Genomic DNA, 19,005 nt, shown 5'->3' with positions numbered 1-19,005 from the left:
CACGGGGATAATTCAATCTTTGATGTTGCAGCATGCTGAATGGTTTGGCCTACACAAGTCATTTCATTTACATAGTGCTTTAGTGTGTATAAATCTGATAAAGTGATGCATAAATTCAATGCAAAGTTCACTTTAAAATGCAACATTAGTAAATAGAACAGCAAAAGCATCAAGATTAATGAACGTCCTTTGGTTCTGCCCAAAGCTGTAACAGAGAACGTGGACAAATCACCATCTCAAAAACACACCTGAGCGAGATTATTAGGATAAAACAAACTGAAGAATACTCAAGAAAAAGAACTTGTTAAATTAAATTGGAAGAGTAAAACAAGGGGATACTGATTGAAATCAATTACAAGAAGTTTTGCCTATTAAGAATGAGGAAAAAGGTCTTCAGTCAGTGACCTATACTGCAGGTCATCCAACCAGATTAATCTTAACAGGCTAAATGATCTTCCTCATTTCTAATTATCATGTAATTATCTCCGAGGAGTGAGATCATCAACTAGTACAAATAAAAGTTCATGCTACGAAATGCTTTCAGAAAGGAAATGATCTGAGAGGTCACCTGGCCTCCTTCTGTATCATGGATTTAATGAGTATAAATTTAAAGTTTATAGAAACTTCCTGAAATTATAATTTCATTCAGAGTGGGATTTGCTTGCATTTGATGGCCAACTTCTATTTAATACTTGGAAAGATCATGCAAAAGGAACCAACAAAATTTTTCAAGACATTCAGAAGGTGACACTGGCTGGTGTGAGAATCGAAAAAGGCCAAAAAGGGTCACATTAGAATCTTACAAGCCCATCCTTATTGTGGCTCAGAGGAAGTGACAGCATGAAGCGAGAGAGAAAAGATGAGATAGATTGAAGCACATCATTATAATATTTAGATTTTTAACATCTGAAGATTGTAGAACATTGGAAAGAAATGGAGAAAAACAACCAGAGTCAGCATGAAATGTAGGGGAAAGAAGAGCATGGAGAACAGCTGATTTATCAGTTAGGACTCAGATACTACTTTTTAAACAAAACCATACCTCATTTTGAAGATCTCCCACTGCCTTGCATTCCTGTATAACAGGAACAATACATTTGATTATCAAGTAGAACACACACACTTCACTGTGACCACATTTTCATCTGCAGTCCTTCACAGTAGTTGCTCGATAACATTGCTTCCAGTTAACTTTGGGATTTTTCTTTTTAAACTATCAAAGATACCTTTGGTTAAAATCCAAGGTTCTTATCAATGGCACCAGCAAAGCTGGAAAGTTCAAGAAAAATAAAAGTCAAGGTAGGTCAACAAATTGTGGCTGGCAGATGCCAAGTATTGAAAAGAAACAGCAGATCAGAGAAAAGAAAAACTGAAAGACAAAGAGAAGATCCATAGTTAAAGTCGTGGAAAAGAATAAGCTGAAGTAGAGCACAATGCAAAGGACCCGCAATCTCCAAACGTAGGACAGAAACAAAGAGTGTAGCTCGTAGGATGGCTCTATACATGAGACAGGAAGGAAGAGTGACTCCAGTATTAAAGACCAAGAAAGGCACACATTAACTGAGAAACATATACACAAACTCCACAGACAAAGAAATAAACCATTTAACAATTGTTCATTTTCAGTGTAAGAGTTACTAGATTGTAAAGAAAATCAAACATATATGCTCCAAAATGATGCATAAAATTATGGCATAAAGTCCAACACCAATATGATTAATTTGGAATTATAGCATGTTAATCATAATTGCTCACTGACCTGTAGCTTAGGATACGCTTTCAAAATCTAAAAACAGCAGAGTTGCTGAGAAAAGGCAGTTGCTAAACAATTAATAGCTTTTTCAAATCGCTTTACTAACTTAAAAAATATTTTCAGTTTAAGGGCTTAGATTTACCAATGTGACAGCAGCTCAAATGGCAAATTTTCAAAGGGGTACAAGTCAGGTGGTGGTGGGAGATGGAGGGATGGGGAAGGAGGAAGAAACTACTTTCTAGGAAATAACAGTTGTAATTACTTAGTGAACTGGAATGAATAAATATTCAACTCTAGTAAACAGGTGTAATTATGAGCAGAAATGGCAGATATAGGCACATTTTTATGTTTTCCTCAAGTAGATCAAACATTTGTAATACATTTGAATCACCTGCCTCAAAATTCACTTCAAATTCTGAGAGCTTCAAGCCAGAAAAAACAGTTTGGAATGATATACTGGTACAGCATTGAGACAGCAACTAATACAATTATAGAATAAATGACTAGGAAATAAAATGCAGTGCGCTGCGTGGGTAACATTCTAAGAAATTAGATCTTTAATAAATTGTGTTTTTTTGAATAAGTAGAGAAATGCTCAATAAGATATATGATTGTCACAGCATTAAGCCAGCTAAACGGAGAAACTATTCTCCCACTCTCTCTCATTGGAAATAAATTTCCAAGTATTGCATCTCAACTCATTATTTCTGGAGACAGGATTCTAGTCTCCACAGCAACAGTGCTGAGTATGTACAATAGTTTGCTGTATACCCTTGTATCTATTCAGGTGCCTGGTAAGAAATTGGAACGTGACTCTCAGCTGGAAGCAAACCAAAATGTTCACCTTAAACTGAAGGAAGGAGGCCACCATCTTGATATCTTTGGTACCTGTCCTGTACTCGTTGGTTAAAAAGGTTCCAATAAGTGATTGACATCAGATAATGTACTTTATTTCAAGGGGCTGGTAGTTCAAGTGTCTGGAGACATGGGGCAACCTATTCCCATCAGCTGTCAAAAAGTGTGGTACTGGAAAAAGCACAGTAGGTCAGGCAACCTCGAGGAACAGCAGAGTCAACATTTCAGGCATAAACCCTTCATCAGGATGAAGAGCTTACCCCCAAAAGAAGGGTTCTCCTGCTCCTCAGATCCTGCCTGACCTGCTCTGCTTTTCCAGCGTCACACTTTTCGACTCTTGACTCTCCAGCATGTGCAGTCCCCACTTTCTCCTCCTTTTCCATCAGCTGTTTTCTTCAGAGGGATGATGTACCAGGTAAGAAGCAAGGTCGCTAGGGGAAGAGTTCCCTATCATTTCAGTTAGAGAGCAGGATACTGAACTCAACATACTCTGTGCCCACAGCTTACTTGCTCTGACATCAGCCTATCACTCAGAACTGTTACAGATTGTATACCTTTTCTGTCTAATTCACTAATGTATCATATTTAAATGTACAGCATACATGGATTCTTAGTAAACTACCCTAACATTACTTACGTCAATTGCCCTTCTTGAGCATCTACCAAACACAAAATCTTGCACTATTCATTACTCGATCTTCCTATTTTGACTGCGAGATTGGAATCTTATAGTAAAGGATGAAGCCATTTATTCCATCATAATTGTGCCAGCTCTTAGCAAGAGCTGTCCAAATTGTCCTCCTCACCCCACTCTCCCTAGAACTCTGCATATTTTGTCCCCATTATACACCAAATTTCCTCAAAAGTGACTATGAATGGGCTCCCACATACACTACCAAGCAGTGTATCTTAACTCATCACAAATTCTCATCACCCTTCTGATCTTTTACCATTATCTATCTGCATCGATCTCCTCATTCATTTTCCTCAAAATGCATAATTTCTGTGCATTAACTTTCACCTGTCTATGCTCCCTCCACCACCCTAGCACCCCCTGGAATCTGTTACATGTGTTATTGAGAAACTTTGAAACATTGCCCTCTCTTCCCAAGTCCTGATAATTAATGCTGAGACAACTGACATATGAATGGGTCAGATTCAGCATCTAGAGCAAAACTGAAACATCTTCACCCAAATGCTTAACATCAAAAGAATACCCTTCACTCATCCAATCCAACCCTATGACTCCAGGCACTTGTCCTATCAGATTATTGCTTTGGGCCCCCAGAAACAAAAAAAAAAAGAGATGCTGACCAACTTCTGCAATTCATTTTTAAACTTCTTTTCTATGCACCTTCATTATATGCCTTTTCTTCCAGACTCCTGTCTCATCATCTCCTGGTTGTCCACCAGTGCACCAAATGCGAGCTCGTCCAAGATTCTGCTGCACATATCTAACCTTGCACCAAATTCCAGTCCCTCTACCCCCTAACTGCATGGACTTTATAAGATTGCCAGTTTTCAAACCATCTCCATCACCTCATCCCTGTAACAGATTTTTTTTTTTTAAAACTTGCCCCAGTCCAACAATCTTTGGAAATCTCCAGTTCGGGATCTCGTGCATTCCCAATTTCATCGCTCCAAAATTGTTGGCCATACTGTGAACCACCTAGGCCCTAACCTCTGGAGGTCTCTTGGCCTCTTTTTGCCTCCTTCACCACATTTCTTAAAACATACCTCTAACCAAACTTTTGTTTACCTGCCCTAATACCCCCCATCAAATTGCTTTTCTGAAATGCCTTGGATGTTTACTCTGTAGAAAGGCGATACTTCTATTCAGGTGGTTGCTGTACCTGGTTCAGTTGTTTCTGAAGTCCACTGAGTCTTTCTAGAAACAGCCTCTGATCTTGCTGTTGCTTTTTCAACTTGCCTTTAAGGTCCTCATTTTCAATTTGAAGTTCCTAGACACATTATTATAAAAATGAATTAAACATTTTATTTGAATTGTTGTTTCTTAAATAAACATGAATAGTTCTGAGGAAGGGTCACTCAACCCGAAATGTTAACTCTGATTTCTCTCCAGATCTACTGAGCTTTTCCAGCAATTTCTATTTTTGTCCCTGATTTACAGCACCTGCAGTTCTTTCAGGTTTTATTAAGAATAAAATTTGATCTTGTCACCCACACCCACTGCCTGAAAAATATGAAGTGGTTCAATTTCACAACAGGAAATGATGTGAAGTTAAATTCAGTCTATCTGCCCCAGTGGATGTAGAAGATCCCATAGCATCAGTTCCTTTAAAAGTAAATATCACCAACTGCTAGCCTTGCCACTGATGCTTAGCCATGGATGATGCTAAGATGATGAGATTTCCCTGTGACCTAGTCAATATTCATCCTCCAGTCAACATTAACAGCAATTTGATCACTAACTTATTTCCATTTGTGGGAGCTTACTGAATTCAAACTAGCCGTCATGTTTTTTACATTGGAATGGTGATTAAATTTTTAAAAGTGCGCCATTGGTTGTAAAATTGTAATGTTTAACCAGGGGCAGCCAAACAGCAAACTCCCACAATACAATAACTAAATGACAACTAACATTGAGAAATTGAGTCATGAAATATTGTCGAATGGACCCGGGAACACTCCTTTCCAAAACAGTAGCATTGGATCATTTACACTGCAGACTGGACACATGATTCATTTGAAAAACAATACAGACGACAGGATAGTACACCTTCAGCAAGACAGTGGGAGTGTCAGACTGTTTTGTACTCGAGTCTCTAGAATGAGTTCTGCAATCTGTAACTTTCTGGCTCAAAGTCCAAAACACGGCTGGCATAACTCTCTAAAAAAAAATGTACAACATGGGAAACAGGAAGGAGAATTGAGTTTTCAATCATCAGATTCTAAATGGCTCTCTCTACACCTATATTGTGATGTTTTGCGATTTTTCATTTCTTATAAGCCCAAGGGACAACAGCCAAGTTAGCTCTTTTAAATCTGGATTAATTAGCAAGTAACGCACAAGCTAAAATAGAACTGATTTAGACAAGTACGCTTAGATGCTTGTACAAAAAATCTAATCATAATTGCAAAATCACATTTTACATCCCCTGTTGAAATACATCAGCCTCTGTTAAGAGTCCTGGACATATTCACACCTCTGAAGGTGCTATTATTTTTACACTGTGCGAGTGATAATATTTTTAAAATTTTGTGCTGACTGAATCGCAGTTCAAAATGTTTGTCATGTAACCTTGCTAAGCCTCAGAAATAGGCGCAGGGACTAAAAGAAACTGTATACATGAAACTTGACACGGGCAAAGATTTAGGATTCAGAATGAAACCAAAATTTGGCTTTGTCAGAATGCTCATTCTCAGTGTATGATTTGCAAGCTACATACTCATCCTCCTTAGAGCAGAGAAATGTTCAAGAGGGGTTTGAGAGAGGTGCCCAAAATCAATGAGAGTTAAGATAGAGAGAAACAGATTCCTGTGGCAGAAATTTCAGCAACTCGTAAACTCAGGTGTAATGCAAAAGGCAAAGAAGCCAGGAGGGAGCTGGAGTGGTCTCTTTCAACTGTGAGTTGTTGCAATCTGGAACATGAAAGCAGTTTCAAAAGCAACTTTCAAAAAGGATTTGAATAATTTGAAGGGTGAAGGGTTGTTACGTTGTTACGTTATGGGGAAGAGCAGGGAAGTAGGGCTCGCAGACTTCGATAGCAAACATGTTGTGCTGAATGCTTTCTTTCTGTTCTAGATCATTCTCATGCTATTCTTGTCAACTCAACAGTCAGTTGTAACTATTTGAAGACCCACCCTTCCTTAGTGTTATTGCCAAGATAAATATTCTCTGCAGTGAGATCTGCATATCAAGTGGTGCAGCAAGTGTTTGGGATTTTCCATCACTATCACACTGTGTCTGTACTCTCTTCAGACGTTAACTGTGACTCAGTTGGTAATGTTCCGATCTCAATCGGAGAGTTGACTTCAAACCCCAGTACAGGCACCTGAGCACAAAATCCAAAGTCGAGACCTCAGTGCACATTTCACGTGAGTCTTTCAAACTGAGACCCCATCTACCTTCTCATGTGGATGATCAAAAAGATGCCATTACATTCTAATAAAGTATCTTTGTTGACTTGTTGTTAACTCTGTTTCTCTCTTCAAAACTGCTGCCTGCCCTGACTGTTTCCAGCACTCTGTTAATTTCAGATTTCCAACATCAGCAGCATTTTGCTTCATTTATGGTTTTACACATTTCAACATTTTTATCTTCCATTGCAAGGACTGTAATAAACCAAACAACTCTCTCATCAGTGAGAGGCAAGAGATTAAAAAGACAGTGACCATTTAAATCTCCAGAGAATGCATTGCACTAATACCTTTACAATGCGTTGTTCCTTCTGACTCTGTGCTGTCTGTGTTTCAGCATGAAAATGCCTTTGATCTATTTTCTGTGACAGTTCAGGAACCTGCGTAGATGCCAATTTTTTTTTTAAAACTTCATGTTTAAAAGGATAAAACAAAATCCACCTTGTTTAAATACTATATTTTCGAACCAGAAGCCAAACAAGTTTCAAGACAGTTCACACTGACTTATCAACACGGGATAGCAAAGGAGCCAAGAACCAGGGGCAGCCAGATGACATTTAATGTGGCCTTTCCCCAGCCTCAGCCTTACAGCTTTGTATACAGGAAAGCAGAGAGATTAGATATTTTAACATTTATGATTCATAGTTGCATGGAAACCATCAGAAGTAAAATGGATTCTCTGCAAAGGATATCTTGGTCTGTTGGTATCTTTTTATTAATACAGACACATATTTCATCAAGTAAGCTTGAAAACAAAATACGCTCAAGTTGAAAGATTTCCATTTTGAAACCTGAAGGCCAGAAGTTTCCAAAGTAGATGTGGAGTGAGGGAGGGTATGGAGTGTTTTGTTTGAGGGAATTATGGTACCGACACGATATCACAGAATTAAAATGTTTCTGACCATTTGGGATAGGTATCCCCATGAACCAATGGCAATGAAAACTCTAAATGTTGGATTACAGTTGGTTTATGAATGCAGTCTTCTCATTTAAAATATAATCACTTACATGATGACAGGGCATTTTTCTAGATATTTGAAACACAGAGTCAGGACTTGGGAAAACCCACCATCAGGATCTGTCCATATCTTGTAGGGAATCCGTTCACACGTATTTGGAGACCACTGATGCAGACTGCCACCTTTCTACATGTGGTATTGGATAAAATCAAGCACTTATAGAAAATAGGAGCAGGAGTGGGCTGTTTGGCCCTTACACAGAAATAGTTACAGGAGTAGACTGCCCAACATTCAATAGGATCATGGCTGACCTGGGATTCCTCATGTCCACTTTCCTGGATTTTCCCTCCAAGCTTGCTCTGCCACTAATGATGATCGTGGCTGACTGTCCAACCCAGTAACCTGTTCCTGCTTCTCCCCCCCCACATCTTTTGATCCCTTTAGACCCAAGTGCTGTATCCAATGTTTTAACCTCAACTGTTGTCCAAATTCCACAGGCTCCCCATTCTCTGGCTGAACTTAACTCTTGAGTTGGAAGGGACTTAGTATGCAAAATCCTGCTCCCTAAATCAATGTTAAAACAAAAAAACACCATGCCCCCTCAAGGACTATAAAGAGATACCTAGGCATTCATCCTTGATTTCAGCTTTACAGATCGGATTTATATTTACATGCCTTTCTCATATTTCAGACAATCAGAAGTCAAAACCATCTGACAGTCAGGAAACAGAGATGTTGAGACGGTTGGAATCACAGAGCGATAAGATAGTCTGGCCAGGTCACAGAGGTAGAAAAAAGTTCTAAACAACCAGTTTCTGCTTACGAGCAAATCCCATCAGTATAAGATCTGCCCTTAAAAGCTATTTGTTTCATAATATTTCCATGAGAACTTATTTTCTAGAAGAAATCCATCTGCACAAACACTATATATTTTAAGCTTTATATTTAGATGAATGTTGTGTTGATGTCAGTGATGATTAGCCATGATCCAGATTTGTGGAGCAGACTCAGGTTTCTGAATGGCCTACTCCTGCACTTTTGGTCCTGTATCATAAACTGTTGAAAAGAGCCAGATACCTGATTAAGTAGTTAACAATCCTCCTACTTAGTAGTCAAAAACTAGTGGTCTTGTGCTTAAAGATGGAAATGTGTTGCTGGAAAAGCGCAGCAGGTCAGGCAGCATCTAGGGAACAGGAGAATCGACGTTTCGGGCATTAGCCCTTCTTCAGGAATGAGGAAAGTTGGTCCAGCAGGCTAAGATAAAAGGTAGGGAGGAGGGACTTGGGGGAGGGGCGTCGGAAATGTGATAGGTGGAAAGAGGTCAAGGTGAGGGTGATAGGTCAGACTGGGGTGGGGGCGGAGAGGTCGGGAAGAAGATTGCAGGTTAGGAAGGCGGTGCTGAATTTGATGGATTTGACTGAGACAGGCTGGGGGGAGGGGAAATGAGGAAACTGGTGAAATCCGAGTTCAATCTTGTGCTTAAACCTTACCAATGAATTGAATTAGGATGGGCATGAGTTGAGGGGAGGGACCTAACGATGTAAGGGAATCTATCACCATTAAGATGGGCATCCAGTCTTGGTCTGTGTCACACTGAGTGCACACTTGGTTTTTGCAACATCTTTTAAAAAGAATGGGAAAAGAAAAGTCTTGAAAATTCACAAATGTCATCAGAATACAGAAGCTGAGCTACAAGAGGTCAGAAGACAGGCTTTGGTCACACAGCTCTGTTTCATGGAAGGGGTCAAAGGAGTGAAAATAAAGAGGCTGAGGGGTTTGGGGTGAGATTTGCGGAATGTAGGGTTGAGGGGCATGAGGCTCAAATCATCAAATGGCAGAGGAACCTGAGGACACTCAAAAGACCATTTCAGTGGGATCGAAAATTGCAGCAGGAAAAGCCTGAGTTAACCAGGTAGAGTTGAGCAAAATTGCACCAAGACATTGAATCACACATATTACTAAATCTCTGGCTCCCTGGCATTCGGATAAGCAGAATTAATTCAAATGAACAAAAGCAATAGAATCAGTAAGTCTTACCTGAGTCACGTGTTGCGATTTCGTGCTAGGTTCCCTTGCTGAGTGGGGTTAAAAGAAAAACAAGGCTTAATTTTGACCATATTACAATATTCCTCAATCCTTTGCTTGAGCTATTCTCAAGACAACAACATGTTTGCAAGGAGACAGAATGTAAGGAAAAAGGTGTTAAGTAGTAGCAAAAGGCACTGGTAGATGAGGGTGAGGCGGGGGAGAAATAAAAAAAAAGAGACCATAATCAACAATCATATCCCAAATGCCTGATTCAAGCTGGCTCTTCCCTTTATGTTTCAATTAAAATATTTTAATTATCTCAAAAGAACCCAAACAGAAGTTGGAAAGGGTTCAGAACGGATTTACCAGGATGCTGCTGGGAATGGAGGGCTTGAGTTACAAGGTAGGGCTACATAGGCTTTTTTAACTGAGGAGGAGGAGATTGGGGAAGGGGCCTGACCTTATAGGAGGTTTACAAAGTCATGAGGGGCCTAGATAAACGTGAAAGGCAGGTGTCTTTTCCCTAGGGAGGGGGATATTTTTAATCAGCAAGGAGAAAGGTTTAAAAAGGACTTGGGAACATTGAGCATGACCAGTGTGCAGAATGAACCTCCAGAGGAAGCAGGTCCAGTAACAACATTAAAAAGACATGGAGATAAATACATGAATTGGAAATGTTTGGAGAGATAGGAGTCAGGAGCAGGCAAGGCGGGACTAGTTTAATCTGGGAATATGTTCAGCATGGACTGGTTGGGCCAAAGACTCTGTTTCTGTGCTGTATGACTATCTGAAAACAAAATCTCGCTTCTCTACTGGTTCTTCTGAAATTGCAGCAGAAAACGATGTGCAGTGAGTCATTACCATTTGGAATGCATTGGTTTAAAAGACAGTGCAAGCAGAAACAACCTGTAATTCTCAACATTAGACACTTGAGGAGCAAGATTTGCACTGTGTTGGGGAAGGAGCAGGGGCAGTGGTTGGGGTGTAATTGCCTTTTAAACAGCTAGCACGGCCACAGAGAGCAGAATGGCCTCACATGGCTCGATGATCCTAGGCATTAGGATTATGGTGGTGGGATCTTAAGAGCTGACAGTCACCTGGAGCTTATAGATATATTCACTCAACCTGTCGAGACACACACTGGACAGGTGGATTTGGTCCAAAGGTACAGGCAGTACCACTGCACCACGAGAATTCCCACATAGTGTGAATGACAAACCACCAAAACAGCAACCAGAGTTCACAGAATTGCTGATGAGCATAAAACATTGCAGCAAGAAAGATCGTCACTTAATGTTAAAATAATCAAAGTATTGTTTGGTGAAGGGTTCTATCTGAAACAGAAAAAGCTGGAAGATACTAGGCACCATCCAGTACCTGTGCAGGCAACAGCCAGTTGATTCGTTGGGGATCATACCCTTCCTTGAGGCTATTGAAGGGCCAAGACAAAATCCAGTCCCCACCTGCAGCATGTTCACTCGAACTCAATGTGCTGAGTGTCCAAAGTGAACAATATTATCACAACAGGTCACAGCAATGAAACATCATCCACAGTTGACAGAGCAAACAGATGCTTCAAGCCCTAAAGTTTCCACTTTACAACAGTCTCCCAACAGTGACTATACAGATTTATACAAAATAGGGAACTTACACAACAGATTAAAAAGTGGTTGTCCAGGATTCTATTTTTGGTGGGGGTGAGGGTGGGAGGTGGGGTGGGGAGTGGGGATGAGAGATTGCAAATAGTAGGTCCTGTCCCCAAATTTAATACTGAAACAGGTAACTTTTGCATGCAATTTTCATTTATTCAACAATTTTAAAAAACTGGCTGCAGTAAACAGCAATATGCACTCCACCTAGTTCCTTCATTCAATCATTAATATAAATTGTAAATGATCAAGGTCTCAGCGCTGATCCCCTCTGAAATCCCATTAGTTACCAACTCAAAAATGATCGATTTGACCCACTTTATACACACTTAACAAAATGCACATTAATGTGTCAAATCCTGAGACATTCTCCCTTGAGAAGGCAAAGTAGAACAGCTGACACAAAATTGCATTTACATAGCACTTCCAATGCAGTAAAATTTCCAATGACGTAATCAACAAAACCTAACACTAAGTCACAAAAGAATATAATAGAACAGGTGATCTAAAGGTCGGTCAAAGATGTGGACTTTCAGGAGAGAAAAACTGAAATTTAAGGAGCAAGATCCAGACCTTGAAAATTTGGTAATGAAAGGTATGGGCACCAGTGAGGAGTGTGTGAAATCTAAAAGGTGCAAGTGACCAGAACCTGAGATTTACAGTTATCTCAGAAAGCTGTGCAGCTGAAGAAGACTGCAGCGATAGGGGCAAGTGAGATCATGGAGATATGCGAGAACAAACAATGTGAATTTACAGACAGACCTGGCAGAAGGAGAGCCAGTGAGGGTCAGCAAGCTCAGGAATGATGGGGAAGCAAATGCACAACGCAGAGTTCTAGCAGTTACACTTGTAGGAGAGAAATGCGTGCGTGCACGCGTACACACACACACACACACACACGCACGCACACACACGCACGCACACACACACACGCATGAAGTGGGTGTCTGCATCATAGAGAGGTACAGCATGGAAACATACCCTTCAGTCCAACCTGTCCATGCTGATCAGATATCCCAACCCAATCTAGTCCCCCCCTGCCAGCACCCAGCCCATATCCCTCCAAACCCTTCCTATTCATATACCCATCCAAATGCTTCTTAAATGTTGCAATTGTACCAGCCTCCACCACTTCCTCTGGCAGCTCATTCCATACCCGTACCACCTTCTGTGAAAAAGTTGCTCCATAGGTATCTTTTATATCTTTCCCCTCTCACTCTAAAACTATGCCTTCTAGTTTGGGACTCCCCAATCCCAGGGAAAAGACTTTGCCTATTTATCCTATCCATGCCACTCAATCTTGTAAACCTCTATAAGGTCACTCCTCAGCCTCCGACGCTCCAGGGAAAACAGCCCCAGCCTGTTCAGCCTCTCCCAACAGCTCAAATCCTCCAACCCCGGCAACATCCTTGTAAATCTTTTCTGAACCCTTTCAAGTTTCACAACATCTTTCTGATAGGAAGGAGACCAGAATTGCACACAATATTCCAAAAGTGGCCTAACCAATGTCCTGTACAGCTGCAACATGACCTCCCAACTCCTGTACCCAATACTCTGATCAATAAAGGAAAGCATACCAAAGGCCTTCTTCACTATCCTATCTACCTGCGACTCCACTTTCAAGGAGCTATGAACCTGCACTCCAAGGTCTCTTTGTTCAGCAACACTCCCTAGGACCTCACCATTAAGTGTATGAGTCCTGTTAAGATTTGCTTTCCCAAAATGCAGCACCTCGCATTTATCTGAATTAAACTCCACCTGCCACTTCTCAGCCCATTGGCCCATCTGGTCCAGATCCTGTTGTAGTCCGAGGTAACCCTCTTCGCTGTCCACTACACCTCCAATTTTGGTGTCATCTGCAAACTTACTAACTCTACCTCTTATGCTCGCATCCAAATCATTTATATAAATGACAAAAAGTAGAGGACCCATCACCGATTCTTGTGGCACTCCACTGGTCACAGGCCTCCAGTCTGAAAAACAACCCTCCATTACCGTCTGTCTGTCTTCCACCTTTGAGCCAGATCTGTATCCAAATGGCTAGTTCTCCCTGTATTCCATGAGGTCTAACCTTGCTAATCAGTCTCCCACGGGGAACCTTGTCAAACGCCTTACTAAAGTCCATACAGATCACATCTACCCCTCTGCCCTCATCAATCTTTTGTTACTTCTTCAAAAAACTCAATCAAGTTTGAGACATAATTTCCCACGCACAAAACCATGTTGACTATCCCTAATCAGCGCTTGCCTTTCCAAATACATGTACATCCTGTCCCTCAGGATCAGTCAGAAGTGGAACAGGTCCTTTCAGAACATCCTTGCTGGAACACAAGGCGAAAATCTTATTTCCATGAAAACTGTGCTAATGGCCTGAACATACTGATCATCAAGTGTTTGATGGAGTGAGTGTAACTTTCAATTTGATAACCAAGGGACTTTTCACTCACTTCAAACATTTTTTTTCAGTGCAATTTTAAACTTTTTAGTTTGCAACATTTCAGTTCAATGCATTGGTTTATGCAACAGATACCCCCTTCAGGGGTTCCAACCAAGATAACACTCCAGTGCAATACCAAGGGAACATTGTACAGTCATTTGAAGCAAGGCATTAAACAGATGCTGTGCCCACCCACCTGTGCAATTGTATAAGATCCCAAGGCAGTAGTTAGAAAGGGAACAGGGGAGTTACCCGGCTAATATTCAACCCGCTACCAGCATCATGGAAATAACTAGATCATCCTGTCTTTGTTACATTGCTCACAGCACACTCTCACAAGTAACAAATTGGTTTTGACATTCCTCCACAGCACTAGACTTCAAAAAGTACTTAATTAGTTGCAGAGAATGGGGATTTGGGACAACTGGGGTTCAGGAAAGGTGCTACCTCTCGACAGTTCCTTCACTTTATTACCGTGGTTTCTGAAGTGCAGTCAATCTATTATTGATTGAAAAGCATTTCAGTATGTACAGAGATTTGATGAGGTCTCATTGTATATAAATCCAAGTTATTATTTTGACAGCATATTCCCCAATATGTCACATTAAATTGTTGCATAACCAGTTGAATTTTGGGCTAAACTGCTCATTCACCTAGTTATATGAATGTACAGAACACACTGTGGCTATCCATGTAACTGCACTTTGCAGTAAAGCTTCAGTAATCCAGCCTGAAAGCAGGAGATGGCACTAGAGTTATCTGCAAAACACTCCAAACTTGGCACAATCTTTTTCTCCAATTAAGTTTCCTCTTGCTCACAAAACAATTTTAACTCCTTGACAACACCCTGCAAATGCAGACTGCAGCTGTCTTTATACAGCTGCCTACAAACAGAAGCCTGCACCAAAGCACCAAGAATGCACACTCAAAGGCAAAGTCACATCCTGAAGATATTACTTGGACGTTTGTGCATTTTAATTATGGATCCAGTAATGCTCTAATTGTCAACTGTGACTGGCCACAGACCCAGAGGTTCCAACATACACCCTCCGACCTCCAACTTCCCCAGGCATATACCTTTCATATCACCCTGACACCACCACAATCTAATCCAGGCGTTTTATATCGAATCAACAGAAATGGTCAAAGAAAATTCAAGTAAAAATCAAACAGGATTTTTCTCTAGGGTTTTTTTTTGCTCACGGCTCTGCCTTTGAGTGGAATTGGAAACCCTACAGGAAGCATGCAGAGCCTCAAAGCCAGGATCCCAGCCCCAGATGGGGACTCAATGACTCTCTTCAATTTTAACAGCCCCCTACACTTCACAGGCTTTGAATTTGCTGCAAACGAGCCTCCAAGATTTACTTTTAAATCTTACACACACATTTTAAATGCTTTCAGTTTTTGTTTAGATTTTAAATCTTCTTCAGATGATGTAGCTTTGTAAATGTCACAACTTTCCTTAGTATTTTAAGCACGTACAGTCATATAGCACCATTAACACTACCAAACAGCCCACCTTGCTTCACAAGACCATTATCAAACAAAATTTGACACTCGGCCACAAACAGTTATATTAAAGCAAGTTCAAAATGAAAGAGACAGGTTTAAAAATTAGCGTAAAAATTGGGGGGGTCCCATCTAAGTCAGAGATGAGGAGGAAGCTTTTCATCAGAGGATCAGTCTGTGGAATTCTCTTCCACAGACAGCAGTATAACTGGATCACACAATCCATCCAAGATGGAGTTATGACGGAGAGTGCCGGTGTTGGACTGGGGATAGACAAGCTTAGAAGTCACACAACACCAGGTTATAGTCCAACAGGTTTATTTGAAAGCACAAGCTGTCAAAGTATTGCCCCTTCATCAAGTGAAAATTGAGTTAGACAGATTCTGAGTCAAACAGGAAATTGGAGGCAAGGCCACAAATCAGATCTGCCATGACCTTATAGAACTGTGCAACAGGCCTGGGGGTCCAACAGTCTACACTGTTCCTAACACGCTGTGCTTTGTGTTTAAAGATCATGGGGCCCCACTGTACTTTGTGTTTAAAGATCATCATGGGGCTCTCTTTTAGTTCTGTGGTAGTGATCCTTACCAGTGGATCAGAAGCCTGGGTCCAAGTCCATCTACTCCAGTGGTGTGCGATTACATCTCTGAATAGGGCGATTAGAAAAAATAGGTCAATAATACAAAAGAAAACTAAGGCTATCATGTGGCGGCCTTCTTCTCTTTAAGTGGTAATGTCCCTACCTCTGAACCAAGAGATCCAGGTTCAAGTCTCATCTGCTCCAAAGGTGTGTAATTACATCTCTAAACAGGTTGAAAATAGTTTAAAGACTATCATATAGGAGGAGAGAGAACAACATGCGACAATGTTTATAGAAGGAATTCATTATCCTGGTTCCCAGCAAGCTGAAGGTGAACAACTGAATTAGGGAATTGGAAGAGTGCACTACAGCTGTTTGAGGGCAGTAGGTCTGAAACAGGACTTAAAGTGGAAGTAAATGGGGATTCGCTGTGGTGGCCTGGGGAGTACCAACCAAAAACATTGTTGGGGATTAAATTCAATGAACTACTCTTTCCCCACTGCCCACAAGTGCTGAAAATTCAAATAAATCCATTTCACATGGTGAGGTGCCAGAAGACTAGAGGTTGGCGAACGTGGTGCCACTATTTAAGAAAGGTGGTAAGGAAAAACCAAGGAACTACAGACCAGTGAGCCTGATGTCGGTGGTGGGCAAGATGTTGGAGGGAATCCTGAGGGACAGGATGTATATGTATTTGGAAAGGCAAGGACTGATTAGGGATAGTCAGCACGGCTTTCTGCATGGGAAATCATGTCTCACAAACTCAATTGAGTTTTTTGAAGAAGTAACAAAGAGGATTGATGAGGGCAGAGTGACGGACGTGATCTATATGGACTTCAGTAAGGCGTTCGACAAGGGTCCTCATGGGAGACTGGTTAGCAAGGTTAGATCTCATGGAATACAAGGAGAACTAACCGTTTGAATGCAGAACTGGCTCAAAGGTGGAAGAGAGACGGTGGTGGTGGAGGGTTGCTTTTCAATCTGGAGGCCTGTGACCAGTGGAGTGCCACAAGGATCAGTGCTGGATTCGCTGCTTTTCGTCATTTATATAAATAATTTGGATGCGAGCATAAGAGGTAGAGTTAGTAAGTATGCAGATGACACCAAAATTGGAGGTGTAGTGGACAGCGCAGGTGGTTACTTCAGAATACAGTGGGATCTTGATCAGATAGGCCAATGGGCTGCGGATTGGCAGATGGACTTTAATTTAGATAAATGCTGCATTTTTGGAAAGACAAATCAAAGCAAGACTTATACACTTAATGGTAAAGTCCTGGAGAGAGTTGCTGAACAAAGAGACCTTGGAGTGTAGGTTCATAGCTCATTGAAAGTGGAATCTCAGGTAGATAGGATAGTGAAGGTGGTGTTTGGTTTGCTTTCCTTTATTGGTCAGAGCATAGAGTATAGGAGTTGGGAGGTTACTTTGCATCAATAAAGGACATTGATTAGGCCACTTTTGGAATATTGCGTGCAATTCTGGTCTCTTTCCATTCGGAAGGATGTTATGAAACTTGAAAGGGTTCAGAAAAGATTTACAAGGATGTTGCCAGGGTTGGAGGATTTGAGCTATACAGAGAGGCTGAATAGGATGGGGCTGTTTTCCCTGGAGCGTCAGAGGTTGAGGGGTGACCTTATAGAGGTTTATAAAATCATTAGGGGCATGGATAGGGTAAATAGACAAAGTCTTTTCCCTGGGATGGGAGAGTCCAGAACTACAGGACACAGGCTTAGGTGAGAGGGGAAAGATATAAAAGGGAACTAAGGGGCAACTTTTTCACACAGAGGGTGGTGAGTGTATGGAATGAACTGCCAGAGGAACTGGAGGAGGCTGGTAAGATCATAACATTTAAAAGGCATCTGGATGGGTATATGAATAGGAAGGGTTTGGAGGGATATGAGCCAAGTGCTGGCAAATGGGACTAGATTGGGTTGGGATATCTGGTCAGCATGGACGAGTTGGACTGAAGGGTCTGTTTCCGTGCTGTACATCTCTACGACTCTATGTTCTCAGACATCCTGGTTTTACAAGGTCTGCTCAGTAACTCCCAAAGGAAAAATGGACACACACCATACTAATGATAACCGGACTAAGTGATCATTCAACAGAGTGTGATTAAATAGCTGATCAACACTTGCATCAGGGCCGGTTAACTGACCACAATAATCACATGGCAAAAGGTTATTTGGCCCCATCATGCCTGTGCTAGCCCTTTGCAAAAAGCCACACGATTACTCTCACCTACCCTGCTCTTCCCCCATTGCCCTACAATTAGTCTACATTAAATCACGCAAATGTTACTCAAACCTCTTCCTTCACAGTCACCAAGACAGAACAAAAATAAAACAAATAAATCTCAGCATAAATATGCTATGACATAGCTGAATGATTCAACTTGTTAATTTTAAAGTTTGAAATATCCTCACATTTAATTTGTAAAGCAACACAAGATGGTAGATTCACCACTGAGTTTACCAGAAATTGATACAGTGATGTGGCACATCATGGACAGTATAAAGGGTTCAACCTCAAATAGACTTATGGAATTACAAGTAATGTGGCCAAATGAAGAAATTGATAAGATGTTAAGAAACTTAAGACAGATTAACAGTTTTTGAGTTGTTACAAGAACAAAAACAACAATAAAAAAAAGCTGTGTGTTTATTCAGCAACTTTTCACCAGCATTGGGTCTCTGAAAGATCAGCAGTAACAGATGAAATATTATTCAAAGGGTAGTCGTCGAAAACTACTTGTGTTGCAGTGTCGAAAACAGGTTTATTTTGCCATCTTATCAAAAGGTGATTATTGGCAGGACATCAGGGGAAACCCATGGGAATTTTCACATCCCATGGATGAGGCCTCACTAACATTTAATCCAAGATATAGTACCTCCTGCAATGTGGTTCCCCTCAGTAATTCAATGAAGGATTAACCTCGATTTATGTGCTCGCATCTTGGAATGGGATTTGAACTTAGATCTGTGAGATGCAGCGGCATGTGCATAATTAACTGAGGCACAACTGAGCCGATGTAAGTACATGGACTGTACAAGGAAATTGGGAGTGGGCCTTTATTGTGCAGATGTGAGGAGTCAGATCTTCAAGAAATTTGACCCATTTCCCAATTCACTGCCTC

General features: G+C 41.0%; 1 protein-coding gene across 10 annotated transcripts in view; it reads right to left on the bottom strand.

Annotated features, from left to right (window-relative positions):
* The window catches only part of LOC122540891 (uveal autoantigen with coiled-coil domains and ankyrin repeats protein-like), a 162,656-nt gene that overhangs the window by 30,009 nt on the left and 113,642 nt on the right, over positions 1 to 19,005 (bottom strand). For 7 of the 10 annotated variants that reach the window (XM_043677132.2, XM_043677133.2, XM_087981282.1 and 4 more), the window contains exons 9-12: positions 9,706 to 9,743; positions 7,000 to 7,089; positions 4,462 to 4,569; positions 1,043 to 1,075 (exon numbers count right to left, since the gene is read on the bottom strand). In XM_043677132.2, coding sequence (XP_043533067.2) covers positions 1,043 to 1,075; positions 4,462 to 4,569; positions 7,000 to 7,089; positions 9,706 to 9,743 — 269 coding nt within the window. The remainder of the gene's footprint in view (positions 1 to 1,042; positions 1,076 to 4,461; positions 4,570 to 6,999; positions 7,090 to 9,705; positions 9,744 to 19,005) is intronic. The other 3 variants (XM_087981284.1, XM_087981286.1, XM_087981287.1) reach the window with 3 other exon arrangements.

This window comes from Chiloscyllium plagiosum, unplaced genomic scaffold, assembly GCF_037043375.1.
Source record: "Chiloscyllium plagiosum isolate Xiang-an unplaced genomic scaffold, Cpla_swu_hap1 HiC_scaffold_39, whole genome shotgun sequence".
NCBI lineage: Eukaryota > Metazoa > Chordata > Chondrichthyes > Orectolobiformes > Hemiscylliidae > Chiloscyllium > Chiloscyllium plagiosum.
This window is presented reverse-complemented; position numbering and strand designations above follow the sequence as displayed.